At 38.3% G+C, this 17,047-nt stretch overlaps 1 protein-coding gene across 3 annotated transcripts in view; it reads right to left on the bottom strand.

Moving 5' to 3' along the window:
- Positions 1-8,077: 8,077 nt before the first annotated feature.
- map2k5 (mitogen-activated protein kinase kinase 5) overlaps positions 8,078-17,047 on the bottom strand; it is a 64,271-nt gene continuing 55,301 nt past the window's right edge. For 2 of the 3 annotated variants that reach the window (XM_042407744.1, XM_042407747.1), the window contains one exon: positions 8,078-10,271. In XM_042407744.1, coding sequence (XP_042263678.1) covers positions 10,161-10,271 — 111 coding nt within the window. In that variant the 3' untranslated portion in view covers positions 8,078-10,160. Of the gene's footprint in view, positions 10,272-11,399; positions 14,629-17,047 lie in introns of those variants that run through there. The other variant, XM_042407745.1, reaches the window with a different exon arrangement.

Genomic DNA, 17,047 nt, shown 5'->3' with positions numbered 1-17,047 from the left:
TGTTTTTGTGATTCATTCTAGTTTATTTGCCTTATGAACCACCTCTGCATGTGTCTGACAGGTTCAACACAAACAAACTTGACTATTTCACAAATAATTTAGCTGTATTATAATTAAATGAGTCAACAAACGTGACAGTTTAGAGCCTACATGGTGCTTTAAGTCTGTTTTTATCTAATATTAATATTCTTTTATTAATTGATTGCCTTATCTGAAAATTGACATCATATTCCACCCTCTTATCAAACCTGGATGCAGCCTATAATGATGGGAAACATGCAGCTGTGGGCTTTTTCATGGTTAACATGTATATAAACTGTAGGCTATGTATCCATGTAAAATTGTGCTTTAAAACACAGAGACACTTTTCTCCCTGTAACAGCACTGATGCCACCAACAATCACTGCTTTGACTCTGAAGCTGCAGCTACATCATATTTTCTTGCTTTATTTCACAAACATTTGCATTTTGTCACATAATGTAAAATCAAACCCGGCTCGATCAGGACAAGTTTAATAACAGCAGCAATTGAGGCCAAATGTTTTATAATTAACAGTTGTATCAGCACCCTATAAAACCATGACCCCTATAAATCCCATTTTAGAGACCAATCAATCCTCCTCTTGGACTAAAGGGCCTATTGATCCCTCGCTGCTCGGCTCACTTAAACGGTTTCTCCGTATCCTTTTTTGTTTCCAGTGAAAAGAGCATTTCGATTGCACTTTTTATTGGAGGAAAGATTCAGCCGAGAGGAAAGCGATGGCTCGAAAATTAAACGGTGACATTTTAATTACAGGACATTGATAAAGGGATCTGGGTAATGGCTGTGTACAGGGCGGCCACTCATTGTCCCGCCTGATGTGCTAATCAAGTCGGACTGCTCTGGAAAAAGGTCATCGGCCGACACAAAGCAGAGAGGCAGCTCGGTGGGAATTTGGGAATATGAGGGTCCCGGACTGCGCGAAATAAAGACGCATCTCCAAACAATGCGCGGTCAATATCCCGAGGAGAGACCCGCCAGATGAGATCACCGAGCATCCAAATTTTCATTCCAGACATATTATCACTATAGGTCACATGAAGCACAGCCATAGATCATCTGCTGCGACAATTTACATGGTGCAGAAAACATTTGTGGCGCGGAGCTGTCACAGCCTTGACTAATCATCATCAGCGCTGCTCCCTGCAGGCTGCGGTTTAGTTTAATCAACCGACGTGATTGGCAGGTGTGTTGCAGTCGTGTTATCATGTCAGCGTCGTAACGTAACGACTCGTTATTTACATTATGAGCTGAATCAGAATATTATGGCCTCGACGAGGATTTTGCAAACGCTGGTGTCACCAGTCAACCCCCATCCCCCCTAAAATATGCTTCAATGTACTCATTTTTCCTTGGCTCCAAAAAAGCTCCTGAGTGACAACATAGATGTTATTACCTTTAATTTAAAAAAACCCCCACTAATAATCTGTAATATTCAGTTGTAAAATATAAACTGCATCTCAAACATGGCTGGACTAACCTTGTTGGGGGCCCAGGGGCAAAAATTTGATGTGGGCCCCTATTAAAGGTTCATATTAAAAAAAAAAAAAAAAAAATCTGTTTTAAAACATTACACACATGCCCGTATGTACATTGATGGAGTTACTGTTTCCTACTGACCATTAACAGATTGTTTCCTAATATGTTTTTAATGTACGGCACCAGTCAAAAGTTTGGACACACCTTCCCATTCCCTTGAATGACACAGTGTGTCCAAACTCTCTGGTGCTGTAAGTGATCAGGATTAAAGTCCACAGTTCTTGCTCTGTGTAAAAATGGATTCTTAAGTTTATCCAAAGCTAATATGACGCTTCAGGAGACTGAGCTCAAGTGAGCTTCTTACAAAGTTACAATTGGTTTAGTGCAAAGTCACGTCTTTGTGCCAGACAGACGTCCTGCTGGTGGTGCCTGAGGAAAAAGTGCAAGGAGTCAGAGGGATTCATCCTTTCGGGAGCATGAATGTCTGTACACAATGTTATGGCAATCTATCCCATTAATAAATAGATATTTAAGTCTGGACTGACTGGCAGACTGATATAAAGAGTCGCACTGTGATGCAGTGATGAAGACCACTCCTCATTTGCAATGATTCTAAATCTAAGTTTTGCTGAGCACCAAATAAGTTGTTTTAAAAGACTGTTTCCTGCTGCAGGCTTCACAGAAACGTCTACATGCTTCACTCCCTTTGTTGGATTTTGCAGCATTTTGCTCCCATTGGATCAATGTTATTCATTCATTGGTGAAACAATGAAGCAACTGAAGAGGTTTCTAGTTAAAGAACTGATCTCGCTCCTTTTTTTGTTAAGTATTTCTTCTTCTGCAAAGGGAATCTTTGATTGTTTGATTGATAGTCTGAAAAGAAACAGGAAAAGAGATGAATGGTAACAGTAATAAAACCAAAAAATGAAAACCTCACCAGCTGCTGTGCAGACTTTAGGGTCGTCAGTTACAGATACAAAAATGTTCAGATCAGAAAGGCGCTTTACAGTACAATATAAACCGCTGAGGGAGCTTTGGGCCGATATTTCAGGTCACCTCTCTTACTGATCTGGCAGCAGGTGTCCAAGGCTGTTTTTTTTTTTTTTAAACGATATTACAGTAAATGTGACAAAGACAAAATGATTTCCTGCCTCGCTGGAGCCTCAGTGAAGAGACGCGATAGATGCTGCACTGTGTACTATAGAGTTGACGATGCACTCATCAACCTCTAATCAACTTTCTCAAAACATGAAACACTTTTCTGGAACATTGGTGGTATAATGTTCATACAGTATAGAGGCAGCTTTCTCCCACACCAGAAATTCTTGTCATGAAAAAAAAAAAAAGAAAAAGAAGCACACAAATACAAGGACGAGCAGCATTCTGGCTTATATTAGGTATTTGTTGTATTACTGCCTTTGGTGTCCCTCAGAAGAATAATTGGTGCTTACATTGCAGTGTAAAAGGGGTCAAATAGCAGGTAAAGCATCTGTGACACAGTGAAGGTAACCTCAATCACAAAATAATTTTTCTTAAGCCTGCTTTCATTTAATGATCAATAAAGCGGGGAGTGAATTTCTGCATAATCATAATATGAAAGACCAGCTCTGAAAGCGCACTGTTTGTCCTACTTTCTAAAGCTCCTGATAATACATACAACATAGCACTGACTGACTACACGCTGCTTAGGTGTGTGTCAGGGTCCTGAAACGCCTTCATGTTATGCACAATTATGCTTAATTTTTAAATCACGCCTGCTGGTTAATAGATGTGGTGCCTGCATTCAGACAGAAACATACATAAATAACACTGCACAAGGTCTCTGGTCAAAGAACAAAGTATGACTAACAGTAAGTAATACAATAAAGGTATGAAGGCTGAAAGTATGTATGGAAACCCAAAGCTGACATGGATAAAAATGAGATTTGTTAATTTAATTATCTCTGCCAGGTGTCGTGTGTGTATCTGTCCGCAGTTAATCTTGTATACTATACTGGACCCATCAGCCTAATATATTTTGTGCACATTTATAACTGTATGTTCAAGGACCTCTCATGGTTGCGGTGATTCACAATCTTTGAAAAACCCATTTTATAATGTCCTTCCTTATGAGCCTATCATAAAGCTTTCATCTTTTCAGAAGTCGTCGCCATTTTAGGATGTGCGTTACAACAGCGCAAAAGGCGTTTCCGGCAAACAAGGTTTACCTAATCTGTTGCAGGCCATGTTTTGGCCTTTGTCGTGGCTCGAAAACTGACATTAACAGAAAAGTCTGGCCTCATCTTGAACCAGAGCATCTGCAGATTAATGCCACACCTGATAAGTTATGATCCACTAAAGTTAGACATGATAAGAGATGAATAAATCCCTCTTTTTGTTATCTTCACCACTATCTTGACTGTACACACCTGGCGGATATCTGAGTGCACTCTTCTAGTTTTTTTGTGACAGCAAAAGAAAATTTTTGTGAAAATTGACATTAGTTTGTTTTGAGATCAAGACTATTTTTTGCTCAAGATAAAAGAGACTTGAGGGAAACACAGCAGTTAAATAAAAGAGCTCACTGGCCTTCTGTAAATGAATCATAGGTTGTGTTTCACACTGAGGGGATAAATTAATTAGCTTGTAAAAGGTGACGGTGCCAAAGCAGAAAATTAATCATGTATTGTGCTACACCTGAATATAGGAGTTGTCCTCAGTCAGAATATCTGTTTGAAGAACGCATAAAAGCCTTTCTTTATAAATCTGCCATTAGCAGCATGACAGCATTATTAGTTTAAATTCAATGATTTTTGGGGAATGCGGCTTTCTTTTCAGCCTGGACACTAGTGTCACGTTTTGTTCTTCATTCGTAGATTTGTGAACAACAACATTTTACTTTTCTTTACACTGCACTACGCTAAACAAACGTTATATATATAAAAAGATGGCAAGTGTCTTCAAAGTCCAACTTTCAAGAGACTTCTACTCAGTGTTGGAAAGAAATAACATTTAAATTCATTAACATTCACAGCTTTATGTAAAACAACTCTCCATGTTGTAGGCTGAAACTTCATTATATCTAAATAAATTGGAAATACCAAAGATATAAAACACACATTATACTGCAACAAGATGTGGAAGAAGCCTTATTTCATATTTAAGTTCTGAATTTTATTATTGAGGTTTTGAGTCAAGGATATAAATAAAAAAGTTCAGACTTCATTTCTAGACATCCTGAACATTATAAGAATTTCATTAATGTACTTAACATTGCCAGGCTCATCTTGGTTGTCTAAATTGTAACAATAATTAATTCATTACTACAACCTCTTTGTATTAAATTAAGAAGTTCCTCTGGAAATGACCAGATGAGTTTTGCAGCATCTCATCCTGCATGTGAAGCTGCTGAGGGGACGAAATGCATTTAGTGAAACAAGTTTACTACGTTTGCTTTTTCTCTTCTAATGAAGGAAAATAGACTGGTAAAAGGTGTGCGCAGGGTCTTTTGGAGGCAATTATGTTCACCTTCAGGAGCTAAAGGTTTGGAAGTGATTCATGTCTCAACATGTACGAGTTATAACAGACGGTTGATTAAAAATGCATCTTTCCTATTCAAGCGAATTAACCTGTAAGGAAAGAAAACTGGACGTCCTTGATGCTTTAAAAGAAAATCTATGTAAACAAAGTCTTCTTATTTGACTATATTGTGTACTCTAACCACCTTTTTACAGGTTAATGAACAAATTAATAACCAGGAATGAAGCTGATGTTAATTAAAGGTTGACCAAGATAATTATGAAATGCAAATTACAAGTGAACTTTGGATAGCAAGGTGCTTCCAGGTTTGGGTCTCCTCATGTCAAGACATCTAAATGTCAACCTATTAATGAAGAGACTGTTTGCTTTAAGCCATGAAAAGACTCGGGGTTGTGTCCTAAAGGTGTCCAGAGTCCTGTTACTGTGATTTTAAGCTGACTGTATCTACTTTAACTTCATGGTCACATTATGTGCGACCATGGATTTAATGATCTGGAAGGAGCTGCTCCTCTTTCACAAGGAAAAACAAACCAGTTTAACAATCCTAAAATGTAAGAATCTGTATGAAATCTTCTCAGGATGCTGGAGAGGAGTAGTTGTAAGATTATCAAAGAATAAGGCAGGTGTTACTGCATGAAAAGATCAAATTCAACTACGTGTTTTTCTCTCAATATTTTCAGACTTCCCCACCCCGTCTGTGACTCTCAGCCACAGGAGACGCTCGGCACTGTAGCTCAAAAAGGAAGAAATATTGCAGATGTTGGAAACTATTTTCAGGTGCGGATTTATATATATGTTTGAGGGCTGTTGAGTATTTATGGCAGCAGGATGGTGTGTGTGTGTGTGTGTGTGTGAATGACAGAGTGGCTCATTAGCGTGTTTTTAATAGTTTTTGGACAACAATAAAGGTCTATGGTACAGAAGAAACTTTGTCAGGCTTTGGATGCACAGCATACAATATTTGTTAGTATGATCAATTTCATGGAATTTGTTGACAATAAGAAAATAATGTCACCAGCCCTCATCTTTAAAGGTGACATCATATGCTTTTTGTGATTTTCTGTTATTTTTATACTGTTATGATGTTGGATGTCCATGCAAAAATGCTCCCTCCAAGTCAAAAGCCAGGGCTTAAGTCTGCTCTGAATGCTCTGTTTGCAAAGGTACCTCTATGTCCTCCTTACGATGACATCAGATTAGTTGTGCATGCCCACAAATGGCCGCCCGTTCTGTAACCTTTGTTGCCAAGATTGATTCGGTGCTCGAACGTGTACGGATGTATTTGAGAATTTCCCCTCTTGAGTAAAGAACAGGGAAAAGAAGTGAAATCCTGCTACTACCGTTTGTTTACGAAGCCTCTGGAACCACCAGAAGTTGGGCGAGACTAACCGGGAGCTAACCAATCAGAACAGAGTGGGCTCATCAGGAGAGGAGCCTTAAAGAGACGGGAGCTAAAACAGCCTGTTTCAGACAGAGGCTGAACCGAGGGGCTGCATAAAGGGCCAGTATAAGATAAATAATTAGTTTTTGAACTGTAAATCATGAAAAGATATCCCAGTAGAGCCCCAGAATATAAAAAAAAGACCTGGAAATGTGCAGAGAAATCAGTTTTCCCTTCAAAATAATCTAGAAACACACTTCAATATACTGAATAATGTTTGTGACAGAATATGTTGCACTCAGAGGTCAAGGTAAAATGTAAAGCAAACAAAAAAAGTCTCAGACTTGCCCTAAATTATAATGTTTAAATACTTTTTATTTCATTTGTGCATTATGGTTGGAATATGTGCGAACAAATAATTACAGAAAAGGCCATTATCAGCCAGTAACATCACAGCACACAGCAACAGGTGATCTCTGTTGTAAGCAGGCTGAAAGTAAAAAAACAAAACAAAAAAAAAAACAATAAATATTTCCATGAATATTGATGCTGCAGATTCATATTTAAAAATCACAGTCAATGAGTACAGAGCTCAACCATCAAAGAAACAATAAAAATTGCATGAAGAGCCTCACAGCACACCTGTTCAGAAATATGACATGTATTTTTCTTTTTGGTTTTATTTGAGTTGCTAGAATACATTAATGTTCGTATTCACTGATACATCTAAGGCCAACTTACTGTAAGCTCATGTCTTACAGATGTTTTAACAGTATGGTAGAATCTGAATTAAAGTGACACATGAATATAATGAACAATATGTGGAATAATAGAGAGTAGATATTCATCTTGAACAACTGTTGGTACTGGATCGTATTAAAATCTTTCTGCTTATCATGTCATCTTATGGTGGCACTTTGCACTAACACCCTTCCCAAAGTGAAGGTAAAAGCGTATTTATGTACATTAAATTCAAAAGGCTGTGCCTCATTTTCAGTTTTCAGAGGCAAATAATGGCACCCGTGAACTTTGTGAATATGGGAGGGATCATGACACATCGCGCCTCTGCTGATTGTGTACACTCATTAAAAAAAAACAAAAAAAACAAAAAAAAAAACAGTTCACTTCACTTTCATTAACAAACAAACAATTTGGAATGATTCAACTCACAAACTGTACCATAGCTGCTGTAACAGAGTGAAGGATAATTAAATAAAACAAACTTAGTTGAGGTTCCTGCAGCAATAATAGAGGACTAGATATGGAGAGGGATTCCATTTGAAGGTCAATTTAATGTAGTTTATGATTATATATGTCATATATTGATCATGAATAAAATTTACTGAGAAATCATCTCTCGACTTCTGAACACAACAAGCAGAGGACATTGAAAAGTTTCCCTTCCACATCGTACCCTGTTTGGTTCAATTATGCAATAAGAAGTGATAACCACCAGACTGTGGTGCTGTGTCCTAAATCCATCTGACATACTGATACATTATTACACTGCATGTTTTCATGGTTTATAGTATTCAAGAAATTATTGCACTTTATAATTTTGCACTAACGTGTGCACAGCTGGACAAGAGAAAACTAAATGTTTGTCCGAAGATTTAATATTTTTGAGTGTGAAACTTTGTTTTTGGTTTGAATTGAATTGAAAACTGATGATTTTTTTGTTTTTAAGATGTTTCTGGAGCTGCTGAACCATCGTGTTCACCAACACCACAAAAAAAAAAAAAAAAGCAAATACTTGCATCTTTGAGTATAACAAATTTTGTAAATTCAGAGATGATAATAATTAAAATAATACATTTTGAATGTATTTAGATTCAGTATGGAGTATGGACTTGGGACACAGCTTGGGTTTTCCTCACGCATGCAGTGTTTCCTCCATTTTCTGTCAGGACGAGGGTCAGTTACACACGACAGTAAATGTTTAATGTTTAAGTGGCAGAAATTCTACATACGATGCTAGAAAACCATACTGAAAAAAAAGGGTCTCACATTAGGCTTGGTTATGCAAATATATGACACATTTTGATGCAGAGTTCCGAAACTGTGAAAGACACGCTGGCGCAATGTGTAATTGTGCTACAAACAACAACAACAACAACTGTGTTCTCAGATTTAAATTACAGTCAAAAACCAGTGATTGAATTCTACCATCTGTGTGTTTCCTCATCGTTAAAAGAGGACAAAAGCACATCTAACAGGGAACTGAAGAAACTACAAATCACATGTTAAAGAAAAATCGGTGCTCTTTTACTGTTTGCCGTTACATTCTTTTTCCAGCGATGATCACACTGTACACATCGCGTTACTGTAGGCTGCTTTTACTTGGCCTTTGTGGAAGAAACGGCATTTAATTGCACTTGAGTGCTACACATTCCATCAGCTGCACATAAAGACCTTGTCAAAGCATTCGTCGTCACTTAATCCATTACGTTTGCCTCAGTCATGGGATATAATTCACCATTTGGCTCGTCAATGGTCTTTGGTGTTTAGTGCACTGCATTAATGTACTCCCTTTATAGTTTATCAACTGATCTCATTAGGCAATGCAATATAATATCGTTATTTCTGTACAGTTCATGATATAGCTTACTAAAGTAAGGATAAAACAAGTATTTAAAATGAAAAAAAAGTGTTGGTTTATAAGGGGAAGAAGAGTTATGATCTCTGTTACGTTACTAACCGTCCATACTTTCTCTTACTCTCAATGGTTTGTAAGAAAAAACAAAAAGCTAAAGAGTGTGTGTGGAGATCTGCCTGTAATAGTTGATTCAGTAGGCGTTCACCATCAGGCATGTCTGCGCAAATGGAAAGAAAAGCAACTGAGTAGAAACTGGTTTAAATGAAAAGAAAACCTCTGGTTCCTTCCGGTGAAGGTGAATGTTAGTAACATTATCAATCAAGGAAAGACTGTGGTCAATATTTCATTCCAGTCTAACACTGCAGTGCTGCTTTCAGACTCACTGGTACTTGTTGGGCTTGTTGTTCACTAACACAAACACCCCTTTAGACAAAGAGACAAGAGCTTTGAATCCATTTATTCTCCAACCTCAAGGTTTGGGAATAACTGGGAGACTAATACTCTAGTCCAGGCATTGATAATAGGTACATTTTTGGGGGAAGCCTTGCTATTACAATAACAACCTACGTTTGCTGAGGTAATAAATTATACCACTGGTAAAACAGGCACACACATGGGCAGTTACTCACAGGCAAAAACCTTAACATTCACTAGAGGGCTGTCAACAGTAAAGCACAAGACGGTTGTTTGAGATACCATCCCAGAAACAGAGCACAACTCTGTCAGCGTATTGTAGTCTTAAACTGTGAAGTTATTTATAGTCACTAATCCTTTAATTCGGGACCGTTTACCTCCGTTCATCACATCAGGATGCTCACTGCATTTCTGTTTATTCCCGGAAAAAAGCGTGGGGACGAAGCCGCGGATGGAGACCCACGCTGGGAAGAATTTGCTCTCTGCACTTTTTTGGATGCAGAGATTAATATTCAGTTCAAAGGGTGTGAGCTCTTCATCGTCACGGCGCAAAAGTGCTGTTAAATGAAGAGTTACTCACATGAAGTCTTAAACATCTAGTGATTTTTGTCCATGTACATAAAGTCCTTTGTACAGTGCATATTGACGTACTTGACCCCGAAGCGTTTGATAAGTGTTCAAGGTTCGTGGTCAAACATCACCGTCCATCTTGGGCGGACGTCAGGAGGACGTCAGATGCGTCCCTGAGCCTGCTGCGCTCGTCTCTCCTCCAAACAGCGACAAACCCACATCGACACGACCTCTGCGTTTCCATCATTAAACTGTATGATGAAGGAATGATCCTAAAAATAAGAGAGAAGAAGAAGTTTTAATGAAGAAAACATTTGACAAGTTTGAATTTTTAGGGCTGCAACTAATTGTTTTCATAATCGATTAATCTGCTAATTATTTTCTTGAGTCATCGATGAATTGTTTGGTCTATAAAATGGTAGAGAATGGTGAAAAATGTCCGTCACAATTTTCTTACGTCTTCCCGTTGAAAAAATTCTCACATTTTAGAAACTTGCATGAATGAATAAATGAAAGCTACACGTATTCTTTGAGGCACTGATGTCTAATGTATTTAGTATTGTGGAGGGTTTTAAGTAAATGTATTATTGGTGTTTTCTAAATGTTATGTTGGGTTCATCTACAAATGTAACCTGCAATATTTGGTAATGCATCTTTTTGAAAATGAAGTTTAGCCTTTGGGGCTTTAAGCATTTATTTTATGGTAATCTACTCATTTAATGTAAACATTAGATGCATTATTGGGTACATTTATGGCTGTTACTATATAGAGTGTTTTACATCTCTAGCTCCATGTATGATATTGGAGACTGTCATATAATAAATTGATGTTTGGTATCCATGCTTTCCTATTGCACTTGGAGAATGTAATTGGTTGCAGGCTTACAGTCGCTCCTTATTTAAGACGGCTTCTTGTTGTCATAAACTATTCGCCTGATGAAGATCTCACACCGAAACGTTGCAAATAAATGTATCAGCACAGATTAGACAGTCTGCAGGAGTTTGGTTGCAACTTTAGAAGCTTGACCTAGGAAATGTTATGTAACTGTGAGTCAATGACATAAACGATTAATAGATTATCGTTGACTACAGCTCCAGTAAGTTTTGGATTTAGATTTTGAAGAAATGGCGCAATAAGTGTCTCCAAAGATTTTAGTTGAATCACAAAATTCTGAATTTGCAACATGAAAAATAAACCTCTAAATAAAAATGGATTGAAAATCTTGAGACTTCTATGCAAAGACCAGGTGTTTTTTTCTTTAACACGGCCCAGCATAGCCTGAAACAATAAAGTTAGACAACAGAATTTGTATTTCCAAAAACAAGTTCAAAATTGTACTTAAATGGCAAATTTTTAAATTTATTTATTCAATCAGATGTTTCTGAGTTAGGCGCTTTAATATCTCTGTTGGCACTAATCTTTTTCCATCCACCTGACTTCAGAATAACTACGACAAACTGAAGCGGCGATAAAAATAGTCAACACAAATAATGAGCTTTCTCATAAAAGTGAGAAATTATATTCTAACAGCTATTAAAAATTGTTTATAACCGTAGTGCAATATTTTTTATTATCAGTTTTATTATTAACAGATTGAAGCTGCAAACATTTCAGCAGCTTTATGTGAAGTGTGCGGTTCAGTTTTACTTGTATAATTATTCTAAATCATTAGTCAAGAAATAATAATAAAATACAAATAAATTAAACAGGAACGTCGTTAAACACTCTTAAATATTAAAGTCAAACAGATTTGGCTTTAAGTGCAAAATGTTTCTGTGATGGCTTGTCAGGCCGTTTTAAAGAAATGTGTTTGGAGTTTATTGATCTACGTGAGTCATTACAGGTTGTAAAATGAGCTTTGTCATAAAATGTATCAGCAAAAACACAACAAAAAACTTCTGGTCAACCACCTAAAAAGATGTAATAACAAATGCTTTTGTATCTGATGTTAATTTGTCTTCTTGAGGTAGATATATCACAATATCTGTTTGATTTTCATCAGTGGTGCCGGTAATCGAGCTCAGACACGATGCTCTCTGCTGATTGGTGGCTCATCACGTTTATTAAATGCTGGTAGAGTTCACTTGTTACTGCTGCAGGACTGAAACAGAGATGTCACATGTGATATCTCAATGACAACAGTCCCAATCACCCGCCTCATCTGGGAGACTTTCCAGACCTGAGCAAGAGGTCACAGAGGTCACAGAAGGGGTCAAAGGCGAGAGGGGACGAGGTTGTAAATGAGACAAGTCAACTGAAGCTGACCATGAATTTTATTTGTGGCGTCTAGCTGGCCAATTAGTTAAACAACATTGTGTCCGGCCGGTTGAAATTAACTTGTCAACACTGATTTTAACAATATCTGCTCTTAACAGCAACCAGAGACCGTCACCGTTGTACATGGCTAATAGGAGGCTGTCTCGAACTAAAGGCCGGAGTACGCTTGAAGCGAACTATATTGTACAATGTGTCGTCAACCTCATCTACAGGTAAAAGCCCTTACAGCTGTTCGAAATGGTTGCAGGGTAAAAAATGTGAGGCGTGAGACATGATAAAATCATTCAAATGGGGATCACAACGCACACCTCATGGTGTTGCACTTGGTTATACATACGGAAACTAACAAAAGTAGCTGTGTGAAAAACGAGAGCATGAAAGTGCAAACTCTGCACAATTTTTCCACCTCTGCACACCTGGCCAGTGTAGGAAAGACTGTTCTATTGTCGGTTTTGGAGAGTTATAGAAACTGACAGTTGAAAGGTGTGAGAGGAAGGCCTTTCAGACACGGTTCGACTATCTGACAGGAAATATATGAAGCATACTGACGCCTTAAGATGCTGACTCACAAAAGAGGGATTTGAGTTTTACTGAGATGCTGCTGTAAATTCAGAATACAACGATGTCTGAAAAACAAATGAAGACTTACAGAGGAGTTTGAACAAGTGAATTAATAAGAACATTTTGTTTCACATGCTCATAAAACCACAAAAACATTCCCAAACATCTTTTACAATCATTCAAATGAGCTTTTCAGCACTGCAAGTAATGTTGTCAATATGCAAAGCTTTCAGAATACTATTAACGCCCCTCTGTAACAGTGACATAATGTAAATAGTTTGTCTCAGATGTTTGACGTGTAAAAGTGATTTCAAGGTGAGTATTGTTGTTCTCAGCTGTTTCTTCTGTGGTGGCGCAGTGTTCAACCCCCCCCCAGCAACACCCAAACTGGTGCAGACGATGTAAGATTAGAAACAAAGTGGGACAGGCTCCTGCTTGTATCGTCCTCGTCCTTTTGCAGAAACTAAATCACATGACAGGTAAATACAACATAATAAGTTAAAAGGACAACTTTGTAAGTTTGTAGCACCACAGTTGAAATCTACCAAAATCAAATTGACTTACGTGTGACGTCAATTCTTTCTTTGACTACTACAATCACCACGTGTTTAGTCTGGTGTCGTTTTATATTTTCCACACATTCCACTGTGCTCCAATCCTGCACAAACTGTGGAGAGTTGTGAAGGACTGGGGGGAGCCCCATCAATCCTGTTGTCCTTCTAATGGGCAGCTGGGGTTAACACAGTCTGAGGTTAATTACTCTCATATCAGTGTGTGCGAGTGTGTGTGTGTGTGTGTGTGTCAGTATGAGACGGGTGGAGTGGACGCTCCTGGGTGTCCCGATGTGCTGAATACTCATCTCATCAATCATTCTTCCTTGCCTCAGTAGAGAGGGAGTGATACAGAAATAAAGGAGGAAGTCCTGGGTGATGTTTTTAAAATCCAGCGCTCCACCTCTGCTCTAGAAATTAACCCTGACAGGCCGTCGACGTCTGCTGGAATTTGACCTGGATGAAGGTGCGTCGCTTTGGCTTGGCATACCACACTCACACCACACAATCACACATCCCAAGACGCCGAAGAAACAACATTAACTAACACTTTCTATATTTTTCACCTGAAGCTGTCATTCAGATTCAGCTGATCTTTCTTTTCTCTCTCTATTTATCCTTCAACTCAGTAAGTATTTCCACCTGGTTGAAAGTAGTTTTGTGAATAATGTAAAACAATGACTGAGATAAAGAAGGTGAGAAAAGAGAGAAGTACAGAAAGCCTACAGGAGAGATACCAGTTAAACCAGAAAGTGAAACAAGACAAAGTTATAGTAAACTTATCTTTTGATGAGGTTGTTTGTCAACTGCCGTTTCCAAGATGAAGAATGAACTTTCACTCTCAACTTTTAAGCCATGAACAAAAAACAAGCACACACAAAAATGGAAATTTGAACATTTGTAATTCTATGACAAATGGTCAAACTCCATCTGCCTTCAACTGTGTGATTTGATTGAAAGCTATGGAACAGTTACTAAAAGTACAAACAATTTTTTTTCCCTTGGTCCCAATTTCATTGTGCTTACATACTGAATTAAAAACAGCCACTCACATTTCAACATACACTACTGACATTTTCCAGAGCTGCACAATCACCAATACATTGCAGATATCAAGCATGTTTGATATAGACGGGACTTGATCCAGCTGCACTTCATGGCTCTGTGACCCTTCTTACTGGTTACTCTTTGTCACAGACTGGATACGTCTATGAGCTGTGAGCAGTGGAAGTTTTGGTCCTGAAGAGGAAAAAACTATTAACTATTTCACAAGAATAAAGTTAAAATTTGGAATTTTGTATAGCAGAAAAATTTGTTTATCTGCTCGTGACCCCTCTGGGTTATCCTGTGACTCCTGGGGGGCTCCTGACCTTTCGGTTTGATGGACACACAAACACACACAAAGTCGTGTTTCATCTCTTTAGAGGACATTACATTGACTTTTTTCCTGGAGACTAACCCTAAAACTAACCTTAGCCCTAAACCAAGTCTTAACCCTAAAAATTTAATCACTGACATTATGGGGACTTGCTTTTTTGTCCACAAAAGGGAGGCGATCGAGTCCTCGCAGCTTGACTGTGTAAACAGATCTACGTCCCCACAACATGGGTAATTAAAGTGCGCACACACGCATAATCGAATAATTAAATTACCTGCAACTTAAATTAAATATGGAGACTGTAAGGTAAGAGTTATAAATACAAAGTGAATAACTACTCCTTAGTTAGGTCATTGAAGGTGTTCTGACTTCCTGCTGTAGCGGTGTGTGGACAGAGGTGAGATGGGGGAAGGACTCATTTAAAAGTTACATTAATCACCGTCTGGCCACATCAAAATGGGATAATCACCTGCAACTGTGCTGCTGAAACAGAAATGGCTTAAACCCAGGGGAAATTCTACCTAACTCTTTAATTGTTTGAAGCCTTTGAAGGGTCTGTTTAATCTAAGATTAATTTATGCAGTTTTAAATAACTCTATGTATGATTAATACGCTCAGAAGAAATTAAAACGAGTTTGAGGCAATTATAACAAGAGACTGGTCATCACCTCATTAGAATAGTGTTGGAAGAAACATGGTGTGTGTGTGTGTCAGTGTGAGCGTGTGTGTGTAAGAGAGAAGGGTGAGGAGGTAGATAGAATAACTAGGTCTTTACAGATTTACATGCTAATCACTAGCTCCCTCTGGAAACTGCCTGGCACTGGCAGGTGTGTGTATGAATGGTGAAAAGTGTGTGAGCACTTTGGCCAATCTCAGTTCACAGAGAATGCAATGAAACTTCTCTTAGGAGGGTTACAATGCTGTTTCCCCTCTAAACTTAATGATCCAAGCATCTAATGCTACTTTCAAAACTATCTGCTGCTTTCAAAAATGTCTGCATAGTAAGGCAGGGCTTTTTCCAGATATTCACCAATAAATGAGCCAAAACACTAAATGTTAGCCACCGAAATGGAAAAAGGTATAAAAAAGGACGGTAAAATGTGCAAGAGCATCACTGATTTCATGGGCTAGTTTAGTCCCCAACCAAGTATATAAAAGTGAGCGCAACAATGCTCGTCCACCACAGCAGCAGCCCTGGTTTACTGTCTAGCTGGAGAGTTTCTGGCTTTGCTGTGCTTGGAGATCATACCATGTTTCTGAACTAAAAAATCCTACTGGCCGGTCACAATCATGGAGAGGTGGACAGTGGGCAGGAGAGGGTAAACATCCACAAGTGTTTTGATCTTGTTGAAGCTCACTGCCAACAGCTGAAACAAAGTGGTTGGCAATTAGCAGAAAGATGTGAGAGTCTACAACCCCCCCAAGACCAACAGCAGTTAGCTGTGACCAGGACTTTAGTTTTTCTGTATTTGGTTACTGTATACTTGGAGAAAACAGGGTCAGACTAGGACAAAAAAAACTAAACTTTTTTACACAGACCGGCCCAGGCTAATAATGCAACCGGCCCACCAGAATTTCTCCCGGGGCTCCTGATGGCCAGTCCGACTCTGGGAGAAAAAAAAGGTAAAAAGTCATATGAAATGAATAAATATCTTAAAGAGCTATTTACTGATATTCTTAGTTCTAAAAATCCATTGGAGAAACCAATACATTCCTGTATTACTGTCTAATCATCAATTCACGGGTAAACTGACCAATTAACCTTCCTAAACAATGGGACTAGCTTGCTTTAGCCACAATATTCATTGCTGTCTATTTTCATGTCATACCTGGAAAAAAAGGATGATTCACAAAGAAAGAGACTTTCTTTATGCATATGCCAATATGGATTTTTATGTGAAGAAAAAAAAGGTACAAGGTCTAAACATCAATTTGATTGTCATTTCAACTTCAGCTATTATTCAAAATGACGTGACAGTTGTGCAGCGGTGCCATACTGTAGTGTACCACTATGTGTGAATGGGGTTCATGTCAATGAAGACCCAAGGGTGAAATGTGAAAACATGTGGAAGCGGAGGTGCTGACAGGAAAGTTTAAGGACATCAGTGATTTTGACAAGAAGAACCCTGAGGAAGTGTGATGATATGTAAGCATGCATGTGAAAATCCTTTTTGCACATATAGCAATGTAAACGTAAAGGCAGCTAATCCTCAGAAATTAAAGCTTACAAAGTTAAGTTTGACATACATAATAACTAAACTTTGTACAAGACATCACACA

Source organism: Thunnus maccoyii, chromosome 1 (genome assembly GCF_910596095.1).
Source record: "Thunnus maccoyii chromosome 1, fThuMac1.1, whole genome shotgun sequence".
In the NCBI taxonomy this organism is placed as follows: domain Eukaryota; kingdom Metazoa; phylum Chordata; class Actinopteri; order Scombriformes; family Scombridae; genus Thunnus; species Thunnus maccoyii.
The sequence above is the reverse complement of the archived record's forward strand: the minus strand, read 5'-3'. Positions and strand labels throughout refer to the sequence as shown.